Genomic DNA, 12653 nt, shown 5'->3' with positions numbered 1-12653 from the left:
TCTGTTGTGTTAGGACTCTAACACCAAATGACTGAAACAGCTACAAGGAATAAAAGCTTTAAACTGAATTGGAACCCTGTTCTTGGATAAGAGTGCCTGAAAGTAATAGAAAGCAGAATTTTCTAAACAATAGGAGGTTAAAATAAACCGGAGGTTGTTCAAAGACTGTTCTTTCACATAACGCTTGCCACCACTCTGCACGCCCCCCACTCCGCATTAAAGGAGTGGGCAGGGAAGGTATTTGGTTCTCCATGTGGCAATGGATTAAAGTATTCTGCTGGGATGACTTAAATTTGTAGTGAATCACAATTGGTACTTTCTCTCAGTACTTTGGGGTAAATTCAAGGATTACAGTAGGAAAATATTAAAATTATATTAGCTAAACCAGTGAATAAATTCAAAACACTACTTTAAATTTTAAGCAACACATGTTTGATTACTTCTCATGCCCAGTTTCCCTTGGGCAATCATTTCTTCCTCTTGAAGAAGGAATTTCCTCACAAGATTTTGCCGTACAAAAATGGCTGTGGCCGCGGGCAGTCATCTTGTCCCTCCAAACCTGTTTTCTCATGGAATTTTGTTGAGGATTATGTGAGACAATCTATGTTAAACCTTAGCATAATGCCTGATGCAATACAGGTTCATGCTTCTTATTAGTAGTGTTATTCAAATTAGAATTAAACATAGAAACAAGTGCCCCTGGCAAAAAATCTGTAGCTGACATTTCAAATACTCTTTGAAATATGAGAATCATTAAGTCAAATTATTTTACAAGCTCTCTCTAATATCATCTTTAAACTTTGTGCGACAGGGATGGGGCCGCTTTAAAATAGTGCCTTAAGTCATTTCCTTGCTTTTGCTGAGAACTCGATGTGAACTCAAGCGAGTGGGATATTCTTGGGTTCCCCTCTGACTCTGATCTGCTCCTTGAAGTCTCAAACTTTATCTTGCTGACTCTGGCCCCAAACTTCCTATATATCCCCATGAAAACCTACAAAATACCTTCTCTCTTCATGTGAGATCTTCCATCCCCCAAATGAGTTCTGGCTAAGGAAATAAGGAAAGAATGCTCATAACGCCTAGGACTATGAATTAGCAGAAAGAGGTTTCTTTCTGCTGAAGTTAAACCTCGCTAGCAATCACTGTTTATACAACTGTTCACTCTGCATACTTCCTTCTCCTCCTGGATTTTTGTAGTACTGGTTATTGGCTAGTGAAAACTGGTTAATTAATCTCAAACATCCAGCAAAATTATTTTTGTCGAAATTTTCCCCATGTCTGTCTTCCCACTTCTCCCCACACAGTAAAATTTCTGGGTCTTTGCTTTTGGCCAGGATTCTGCTCTCCCTGTAAAGTTCTGCCATGGTCTCTTGCTCTCTGGATGAAGAATAAACTCCCACATCCAGTTCTTTGCATTTAAATGGAGGGTAATAGGGACTCAATGTGTTTTATTGATACTGATGAGCCTCCTAAGGCTTAGAATTTAGGTTTTCGAGGTCCCTCTAGGATTACATCCATATAGGTACACACTATGCCAGAAAAAATAAAGGAATCAAGTCAAACCTAAATTTCTGATAAACAAAGCATAAACTTTTAGTATAAGTGTGTCCTAATTATTGCATGGGAAAAACCACTAAAAGGTATTTCTTGTTTATCTGAATTAAAATTCAACTAGGCATCCTTCATTTATTTGTTCTCTGGATCACTATCTTGGCTTAAAATAAAGTTAGTTATTAGGTTACCTTGACCACTTTGCTCTGCTCTTAATGCTGCTTTAAAAAAAATCCTTTAATTTCTGTCAAATAAGTGTTTTTTTTTTTTTCTTTTAAAAAAATATTGGGTTTTGCTTAGATCTTGCCAAAAGTTGTCAAGGTCATTAGATGCTTATAGCCCAGGTGTATTCCACTTTACCTTTTTTTTTTTTTAATTTCAGTATATTACAGGGGTACAAATGTTTAGGCTACATATATTGACTTTGCCCCACCTGAGTCAGAGCTTCAAGCGTGTCCATTACCCAGACGGTGCACACCGCACCCATTAGGTGTGAATATATCCATCCCCTCCACCCCCCTCCCACTCTCCCGACACCTGATGAATCTTACTACTATATGTGCACATAAGTGTTTATCAGTTAGTACCAATTTGATGTTGAGCACATGTGGTACTTGTTTTTCCATTCTTGTGATACTTCACTTAGTAGAATGGGCTCCAGCTCTATCTAGGATAATAAAAGAGGTGCTAGATTACCACAGTTTTTTGTAGCTGAGTAGAACTCCATGGTATACATATACCACATTTTATTAATCCACTCGTGTATTGATGGGCACTTGGGTTGTTTCCACATCTTTGCAATTGTGAATTGTGCTATTATAAGCATTCTAGTGCAGATGTCATTTTTATAGAATGTCTTTTTTGCCTTTGGGTACATGCCCAATAATGGGATTGCTGGATCAAATGGTAGTGCTACTTGTAGCTCTTTGAGGTATCTGCATATTACTTTACACAGAGGTTGTACTAGTTTGTAGTCCCACTAGCAGTATATGAGTGTTCCTATCTCTCTGCATCCACACCAACATTTAATGTTTTGGGACTTTTTGATGAAGGTCATTCTCACTGGAGTCAAGTAATATCTCATTGTGGTTTTGATTTGCACTTCCCTGATGATTAGAGATGTTGAGCATTTTTTCGTATGTTTTTTGGCCATTAGTCTATCTTATTCTGAAAAGTTTCTGTTCATGTCCTTTGCTCACTTTTTGATAAGGTTGTTTGATTTTTTCTTGCTGATTTTCTTGAGTTCTAAATAGATTCTAGTTATCAGCCCTTTATCGGATGTATAGCATGCGAAAATTTTCTCCCATTCTGTAGGTTGTCTGTTTGCTCTTGTGACAGTTTTCTTGGCTGTGCAGAAGTTTTTTAATTTGATCAGGTTCCATTTATTTATTTTCGTTGTTGCTGTGATTGCCTTTGGGGTCTTCTTCATAAATTCCCTCCCTAGGCCAATATCTGTAAGAGTTTTTCCAACATTTTCTTCTAGAATTCTTATAGTTTCATGCCTCAGATCTTATATCTATAAAAACCCCAAAGATTCTGCCATAAGGCTACTAGAATTGATAAACAAATTCACCAAAGTCTCAGGTTACAAAATCAATGTACAGAAATCAGTAGCATTCCTATATGTCAACAACAGTCAAACTGAGAACCAATCAAAGACTAAATACACTTCACAATAGCAACAAATAAAATAAAATACCTAGGAATATATTTAACTAAGGAGGTGAAAGACCTCTACAGGGAGAACTACAAAAGCCTGAGGAAGGAAATGGCAGAGGATGTAAACAGGTTGAAGACAATATCGTGCTCATGGGTTGGCAGAAGCAACATTGTTAAAATGTCTATACTACCTAAAGTGGTCTACAGATTCAATGCAATCCCTATTAAAATACTGACATCATTTTTCACAGATCTAGAGCAAACAATTCTATGCTTTGTATGGAACCAGAGAAGATCCTGTATAGCAAAAGCAATCTTAAACAAAAAGAACAAATTGGGAAGCATCAATTTGCCAGACTTCAAGCTATACTACAAGGCTATAGTAACTAAAACAGCATGGTGCTGGCACAAGAACAGAGACAAAAACCAATGGAACAGAACTGAGAACCGAGATATAAAACCATCCTCATATAGCCATCTAATCTTTGACAAAGCAGACAAAAACATACACTGGGGAAAAGAATCCTTATTCAATAAATGGTGCTGGGAAAATTGGATAGCCACATGTAGAAGACTGAAACATGATCTGCACCTTTCACCTCTTGCAAAAACCAACTCACGGTATATAACAGACTTAAGTCTATTCCACTTTACTGAATACATGCTTTCTTGAAGGTCAATGGAAATGAATTTTTACAAATCAAATCATATCTTGTAGTGTGAAATATGATTTGTTCTATTAATATAGTGAGGAAACAATATCTTGTTCTGTAATGAAGGTATGAAATTTTATATAGACTTTTTTTTACAGTGAGTTTGACACATTTGGAGAACTATTATCTGAATCCTGAAGCATAATACAGCTGATATTGGATTAAGAAATATTAGGAAATACTTTGGCTATAATTTAGGCTATTCTTTAATAACTGCATCAGGTTTCAATTATGTGGTACATACATTGATACACTTGAAGCACCTAGGTTTACATCGAACAGAAACAACTCCTGCAAGTACAGCGATTCTGGTCAATTTTTTTCTCTCATTTGATTTGTGTTGTTTAAATAGTCTGAATGTACTTCTGCTATTTATACAGAAATGGGCTTGAAAAACTTGAATATTTATCTGAGAACATATTAAAAGTAAGTTCTGCAGGGATAAGAACATCTATTTTTATTCTTTGAGTTACTTGGTGGTTCCTGGTGTAGGGCTATTCCTACTTCTTTTGTGAGAACTAGATTATCTTAAATGTTAAATATGTAACAACTAAAAAATTGTGATAGATGTGGTAAAAAATAATTCCTGATTTTGTGGCAATTCAGGGGATGGGAAACTTAAGTTGACCCTGATAGATGTGTAGGAATTCTATAACTGTAGATTGGGATATGGAAAATATTCATAGTGAAGATGCCTCCAGCATCATCAAATAAGGGAGTGGGAAGTGAGTCCCTGGTAAACCTGTTTATGCTCTTGGTGCCTTTAAATATTTTGGTTTAAAATGTAAAATTCCAAATAAGCAATAACTTTGTATAATGCCACTCTTGTATTTTTCTTAAATTAACATTTCCCTTTGCTCTCCTTTAGGGAGAAGCAGGTCCTACTGGGGCACGAGGCCCTGAAGGTCCTCAGGGGCAGAGAGGTGAAACTGGGCCACCAGGTCCAGTTGGCTCTCAAGGTCTTCCTGTAAGTTCCTAACATGTGTAAGAACTAGCCCAGAAAGCTGGACTTTTTTTTTTTTTATAACATCCAAATAAATGCAACTGATTTTTACTGGTATATAATATTTGTACATATTTATGGGGTACATGTAATATTTTTTTACATGCATAGGATGTGTAATGATCAAGTCAGGGTATTTAGAATATCTACCACCCCATATATTTATCATTTCTATGTGTTGGGAACATGTTAAGTCCTCTTATCTAGGTATTTTGAAATATAACATTGAATATATTCTCTTTGAATCCTGAATGATTGCTTGAAACTTATGAAGAAAACACATTTCCTCTGTCAACTCTTCAAGATTTGCCTATTTTATGTAAAAGAGGATTAGTCAAAAAAGTAATTTTTATGATATAATTGTGGTTGATATTTTTTGAAATTTTTCCGGCTCCTCTTGAAGGATGGCTGAACATCTGAATACTACCCCATATGTACCTAGATATAGCTTAATATTTCCTAAACTTTTTATGTACCTTTTAGGGTGCCGTGGGAACTGATGGTACACCTGGTGCCAAAGGCCCAACGGTGAGTAACTGCATGTATGCTATGTAAAATTCAAAGGGACATGATCCTTATTTACCCTACACTGCTACCTGTATCTCTGCTCATCATGTCACTCTTGCTATCTGATAGGGCTCTCCGGGTACCTCTGGTCCTCCTGGCTTGGCAGGACCTCCTGGATCTCCGGGACCTCAGGGTAGTACTGGACCTCAGGGAATTCGAGGCCAACCGGTAATGTCCTTTGGAACAACTCTCACCCTTTTAGTATATCCAACTAAGAGTGTCAAGAGTAACAACATGCAATGTGATGCAATGCAACGTAAGATAATGTGACTTGTCCAAATGAAGGAAGTGAAGATTGGAGACTTTGTAAAGTGAAGGCTAAATGTTATTATGCAATTTAGATGTTTAAACTCTAAGTAGAACATTATTGCAGTTTGTTAAATTTTAGTATTCTTTTATTTAAAATAATAAAATCATAACTTTATGGTCGATCTCACAGAATTTTATGAATAGTTTAATAATACGTGTTATGCAAATATTTGGCAAGCCAGTCTGAGGTAATATGGAGGTGTAATAGGGATTTATAATGACAATTTGGCTAAAAATGGGTTCAACAGCTATTTCTTGAGAGTTATTCTTGAATGATTCCAATATATTGTTCATATTGAATGTTTCCATATTTTTACAGAAATTATTTATTAGAAAATATATTGTGATGAGTCCCATAAGACATAAATACATTGAGAATTTGTGTGTATTTAGCTTTTAGCTTGATATATAAAAATAAATATTTAAACAAATATTTTAGATACTGTTCCAAGTAATGTGTTCATGCTGATAAATTCTTCTTAAGTGCTGGTGACAGATTTATTAAAACATAAGTGTTGCTGATATGTCGCATTGTATTTTACCATTTTCTGAATTAAGTAATCTGATTCCTCAGAATACTCCAAAGGCAAAATGCTTGATTCGAAGTTGCCAAATTCCAAATAAATAGAACATAAATATAAGTCTATATCCTAAAATATAGCCAAAGTAGATTTGTCTATAGAAGTTATCATTGTTAGTTCTAATTTTAATTATAAAATTTGAATAATGGGATAATTTTAATTATTCTGTTATACATGATAAAAAACATGATTTTAAAAGTAAAACTCTTGAAGACCATTGTAGAATAAACAAACTGCTACTAAATTATACTGAATTGTATAAAAATTTATACATATTCTACAAAATTTGCAAAATTTTTAAAAATGATTATATTATTCTACTGATTCAGTACAGACTCAGCAGCAGAAAAATTTTAAGGCCTATTCACTGGAATTAATTACAGCAGGTTGGACTGGCTCAATGTCCTGGTTCTTACAACTATCAATATTTTTATTTTAGGGTGACCCAGGAGTTCCAGGTTTCAAAGGAGAAGCTGGCCCAAAAGGCGAACCAGTAAGCCTTCATTTTTTTAATGATAAGAAGAACATAATTGTCTAGAAGTGTACAGCTCAAAATGCTCATTTGACATAATAACAGTGGAAATTATAATAGATTCGGATGAAAATAATTTAATAGCTTAAAATAATATTTAATATACTTCAAAGTTTAACTTACATCATTAAATGAGTCTTCCAACCATAACTCACTTGCTGGATGATAATTTGCTGATAACTTTCCTTCTGTTTTTTGATAGGGGCCACATGGTATTCAGGGTCCAATAGGCCCACCTGGCGAAGAAGGTAAAAGAGGTCCCCGAGGTGATCCAGGAACAGTTGGTCCTCCAGGCCCAGTGGGAGAAAGGGTAAATTTTGAACAATAAAATATACTCTTATAGTTGTGGAGGAATTACATGAGTAAGTTTTGGGATAGTAAGAAAAATTAGAGAAGTTAAGAGAAATGCTTGCAGGTGTCTTTATCTTTTATTTTCAGTACAATTATCTGCAAATATATAGGGCCAACTGTCTAATAACTCTTCATTCATTCAACTAATATTGATTGAATCACTACTCTATGCCAATTTGAGCTATTTTGTGCTTGGGATACAGCAATTAACAAGAAGTCTATGGTCCCAGTCCTCATGTAAACAACAGTTTACTTTAGTGGGTCGGTAAACAATAATCAAGTCAATATAGGTTAATAAAAATGTATTTATACATTTTAATAAATGCCATGTACACTTATCAAATAATGGGGTGACATGTTGGAGAGAAACTATGAGTGTATGACAGTGGTGTGATGTTAGATTAGGGGGTTTGGAAATAGAGTCCTCTGAGAAGATAGCATTTTGGCTGAGACCTGACGATGAGGGTTACCAGCAAGAGAAATTAGGAGAAAGAGTATTCTTAGCAGAGGAAAAAGCAAATGTAAAGCCGGGAGACCTGAAAGGGCTAGGTAATTTTAAGATCAGAAGATGTAGTTGTGACTGGAGTATAATGAAACAGGTCTGAAAAGAAGAGCAATAATCTCACATTTGTATGGAGCTTTAGAGAATGCAAAGGGCTTCGCATACAAGACGTTAATGCCTGTTATTGTTGACATTTTGATTTCTTTAGATGGTACCTTTGCCTCTCATATCTAGATATCTAGATAGTTTTTCTCTATGTTTAATTTTACAATAAATTGTTATTGTATTTCTTGATTTGAAGAATTATTTGGCTTTGTATTTACATAGTCTTCAAAATTTAAAATTTATTCTATGTAGTCAATTTTTTTTTCAAATATATATTTATGTATATAGCCATATTGGCTTGATCATAGCTCCTAAAACTTTATAGTACTAAAAATAAAAATTACCTATTTATTATATATTACAAAAATATCAACAAATAAGAACCATATTTTGGTCATTTGTAGGGTGCTCCTGGCAATCGTGGTTTTCCAGGCTCTGATGGTTTACCTGGACCAAAGGTGAGGTTATCCCAGCAATGTTGATACTCATGTGCGTGGTGCTCCCAAAGATGCCATTTTCCAGCATGGTGATCTAGCTGTGGTTCACATAGATCCAGATCCAGAAAGGAGATAGACACAGATGTCAGGCCTAACCCTAAATGCCTGCTGTGTAATTTCTGCATTAAGAGGTGTAGGGGAGAAGGACAATAATGGAGGAATGTGAGAGCTTTTTTCAGACTTTTCAGTGAATATATAATATATGTTGCCTTCATTTGAAAATTTAGACTCTTTCAGTATTCTGGTTTTTTAAAAATCTGAATTATTGGAGTGAAGCTCTAAACACACTTTTATCAGTTAATGATGAAAAACTACGATTATACAAGGAATCCAAATTAAAACAAAATGTACAGTGACATTGTGTTCAAAGTCTTTGTAACTTCTTTGACAAGATATTTGTATATTATATTAGTGCCTTGATTTGTAAAACTATAATTTTACTTATTCTTGCTTTTGTTTCCCTGAACACTTCTCTGACTTACCTGCTTTGTTTGGTACAGGGTGCTCAAGGAGAGCGGGGTCCTGTAGGTTCTTCAGGACCTAAAGGAGGCCAAGGGGATCCAGGACGTCCAGGTGAACCTGGGCTTCCAGGTGCTCGGGTGAGAACATAGCAGTTGTTTGCTACATCAGCCCATGATCAGAAATGCTCCAGATCATGCCTTGAAGCCTTGCTTTGTTTGTTTTTAAATTTAGCTCACTTTATCAACTTGGAACATTTCTTTGTTTTTGTGGTTTTGACCCGATTCATTATTTTTTAAATACTGATTTGTTTTTTATCTTGTATAGAAAACACAGTAACTTCTAGTGTCTCTTTCTCAAAGGAATATGCATTAATAGCTTTACCACTTGGCATTAGAAAAAAATCCTGTGTGTCAATCTTTATAATTTTTCTTTACTTGCGAACAGACAACTTGTTTGACTTTTGGCAGAGAATTCCTGATGAATATTATTTTAACAACACATCACTTGAAAATTTATTTGAACTATGAGATTGCCTTTCTATTCAGTTGTCAACAATGCAATGCTATTTTTACTCTTTAGAATCTTTATTTCAGTTGCAGGTCAGCAGTAAACTGACAATTGCTTTTCATTTTCAGGGTCTGACAGGAAATCCTGGTGTTCAAGGTCCCGAAGGGAAACTTGGACCTTTGGTAAGTAATTTAAACAAATGTCCACAACCGTTAATGTTTTTCAGTAGACATATGACTTAAATGTTATTTATTTGAGGTTAATGTTATTGATCATGTGGATGCTGATCGCGTTCACGTATTTAAAATGCCTCCTGGGAGCAAATTCTTAGTATCTGTGTATTTTCACATTGACCAAAATATAGATCAAATTTTATTGAGATCAATGTTTGAGATTGAAATTGCTTTCCTGACATTGGTGAAAAAGTTGAAATGATACATTTTTCAATATTGGTGAAATTCATCTGTTAGAAATATTACCATCTCTTGATATCCTTTCAATTTTATATGTTTAAGAGATAAGTAGGTATGAATTTTAACAGTTTATATATTCTAAGCCCTTCCCTTATACTGCAGTGTGAAATAGAAGTCCTGAATTTTCATTACCACAAACCAGAGTAAATGAAAGAGGAGAGAAATGTTTATCCTATTATTATGAGCGTGTCAGGAGAGGTGAAGATGAGGCTTATGTCTAGAATAAGAATAAAATCTCTGTTCTAAATACTAAAAATACTTTGGTGGTTTTTAAAAACCGTTCAACTGTTCTGATTCATTAAGATAAAAAAATAGAATAATTTAAAATTTATGTAACTTGTTATTGTGAGCAAGGCAAGTGGCAATTTGGGCAATGAGATATTTAGAATTTATGTGAAACTGACATGGCTCCTGTCAATTCTGTAGGGTGCTCCAGGAGAAGACGGCCGTCCAGGTCCTCCAGGCTCCATAGGAATCAGAGGGCAGCCTGGGAGTATGGGTCTTCCAGGCCCCAAAGGTAGCAGTGTGAGTACAGTGTATAATATATTTGCCATCCCATCATAATCCTCCTTTGGAGCAGGTATGTTTTTACAAAACTGATTGAATTTTTGGAATGGCTTCATTTATTCTTCAGGGTGACCCCGGGAAACCTGGAGAAGCAGGAAATGCTGGTGTTCCTGGACAGAGGGTAAAAACACATTTTCTGCTAAAGAAAAAAATGTATATGAAACTATCCACATTCTCATGCATGGCCTCACCTCACAAATTATCTCTATGTGATACTAGGGAGCTCCTGGAAAAGACGGTGAAGTTGGTCCTTCTGGTCCTGTGGGGCCCCCGGTATGTGATCTTGCAGCAAGAATGTGTATATATATATTGCATGTTTCAATGATATTGGTGCAAGACTTTACTTATGAATAAGTTTCAGGAAAAGTGAATAAAATTGTATGGGATTAAAGAATTTCAGTTGTAGTTTTTCTTTTGATTTCTGTGATACGGTGTCTTCTGTCTTTTTAAATATATTGATTTGTCTTTTCTTTTTAAGCTTTTAAAATCTGATGGAAAAGGCTTCCTCATTGTCTTTACACATCACAGTTGAAGAGTATATCAACTGAGGAAAATAGTTTTTGACAAATATTGTATAATTTTTTTATTTAAAATATTTAAATAATGAATTATACCTACTTTCTTCCAATAATATATCTTATAAAAATTTATTTAAGCCATTTTTGAGGAGGTAAAGGGATAATATTTATCCTTTGAGGTTGTATCTTCATTGCAGGATTTTAAAATTAAGTGTTTATTGAAATAAACACTTTGGCATATTTATTTGTTTTGGGGCGGGGCAGTTTAAATATCTTTCTAAAATGTTAGCTTTGCTTTCTTTAGTCATTCTAAAGTCTTGATTAATAATTCTTATGACACTTAGAAATAAACTACAATATAAATATTACCCTTTTTAAATTAGATATGGAAAAGTAATAGGTTTTTCCACATTCAGTTTATCAAAGTTCCCCATAATTTTACTGTTGGCTCCAGATATTTTATGTTTAGATAAAAAAAATACATTTTATCAGTCATTGCACTGGCTTTAAAAGATATAATATTTTCTTATCTGCAGGGACTTCAAATACTACTATTAGATGACTTTTAATACTAATTTATTACCTGGCTAAAGTGAAAAACATGTGATTGGAAGAAATATAAAGAAATATAAATTCTTCTAATGGTTCACATAAACAGGAAACAGATATTTATATGTATATATATGTACTAATAGCTTTACCACTTGGCACTGGCTGCATTCATGATTTTCTTTCCTTCATGACTTAGGGTCTAGCTGGAGAAAGAGGAGAACAGGGACCTCCAGGCCCCACTGGCTTTCAGGTATGCACTAATTCAACTTTCTATTTCTTTATTCATTAACTAAAATGCTTTTTTAAAACATAAAAAGGTATGGTCAAATGATGTGAAATTCTACAATTTCCAAAAAAGTATTCCCTCCTTTAGTAGATATAGGATAGACATTTGGATAAAATCAAACATTTTTATTCAAAGAAAAGGAATCAACTTACCTAAAAAATTGATAAAACTCCAAAGCTATTAACAAAACAATTAAAAATAATAAACGATAATAAAAAGATATCAGGAATAAAGTTTTCCTGATATCACAACAAAGTTTAAGTCTGATCTAGTTTTACTGACATAGTGACTAAAAGTTTTTATTGAATAAATTTTCATGATTTATCTACATATATTGGTATGTACACTATTTAATAGCAGGGATAATCATAATTTGTGAAAGAGCTTTTTGGACTGAATTTAATACTCTAGCCGTCTAAAATACTGTTCTCAGAGCCACAAAACTCTACAAGTGTGAAGAACTTCCTGTTATATTGTTATTTCTTTTTAGCTAAGTTGTGTCCAATTGAAAATCTAATGCTATAAATTGACTAGCTGCTATGCTTTGTTAGAAGTAGATTTTTTTACATTTCTGAGCAGTATCTTTTGCTTGAAGATATAGTCACAGAGACTCCATGAATTGTAAAAGGTGAACTATTAATACTGGGAATCTATTAAACTTTCACAGATTTATAATTTTATTTTCTTACTTTTGTTTTAGGGGCTTCCTGGTCCTCCAGGGCCTCCTGGGGAAGGTGGAAAGCCAGGTGATCAGGTAAGTGTTTGAGTAATAATAATAGCAATGCTACAAATTGCTGGCTCATAATATATTTTATGTGTGAGGCTCTGTTCTGGTTTTCTTTACATATATTATCTCTTTGAATCCTCAAAACAACCCCATGTGCTATGTACTCTTATAATCTCCATTTTACAGATAAG

At 34.3% G+C, this 12653-nt stretch overlaps 1 protein-coding gene across 1 annotated transcript in view; it reads left to right on the top strand.

Moving 5' to 3' along the window:
• The window catches only part of COL5A2 (collagen, type V, alpha 2), a 169406-nt gene that overhangs the window by 125282 nt on the left and 31471 nt on the right, over window positions 1–12653 (top strand). Inside the window, exons 16-28 of the mRNA XM_012663640.1 lie at window positions 4792–4890; window positions 5410–5454; window positions 5563–5661; window positions 6823–6876; window positions 7118–7225; window positions 8278–8331; window positions 8871–8969; window positions 9468–9521; window positions 10239–10337; window positions 10447–10500; window positions 10599–10652; window positions 11646–11699; window positions 12436–12489. Coding sequence (XP_012519094.1) covers window positions 4792–4890; window positions 5410–5454; window positions 5563–5661; window positions 6823–6876; window positions 7118–7225; window positions 8278–8331; window positions 8871–8969; window positions 9468–9521; window positions 10239–10337; window positions 10447–10500; window positions 10599–10652; window positions 11646–11699; window positions 12436–12489 — 927 coding nt within the window. The remainder of the gene's footprint in view (window positions 1–4791; window positions 4891–5409; window positions 5455–5562; window positions 5662–6822; window positions 6877–7117; window positions 7226–8277; window positions 8332–8870; window positions 8970–9467; window positions 9522–10238; window positions 10338–10446; window positions 10501–10598; window positions 10653–11645; window positions 11700–12435; window positions 12490–12653) is intronic.

This window comes from Propithecus coquereli, unplaced genomic scaffold (genome assembly GCF_000956105.1).
Source record: "Propithecus coquereli isolate 6110/MARCELLA unplaced genomic scaffold, Pcoq_1.0 Scaffold82, whole genome shotgun sequence".
NCBI classification, from domain to species: Eukaryota; Metazoa; Chordata; class Mammalia; order Primates; family Indriidae; genus Propithecus; species Propithecus coquereli.
Note: the sequence above shows the minus strand (reverse complement) of the source record. Positions and strands in the feature narration are given on the sequence as shown.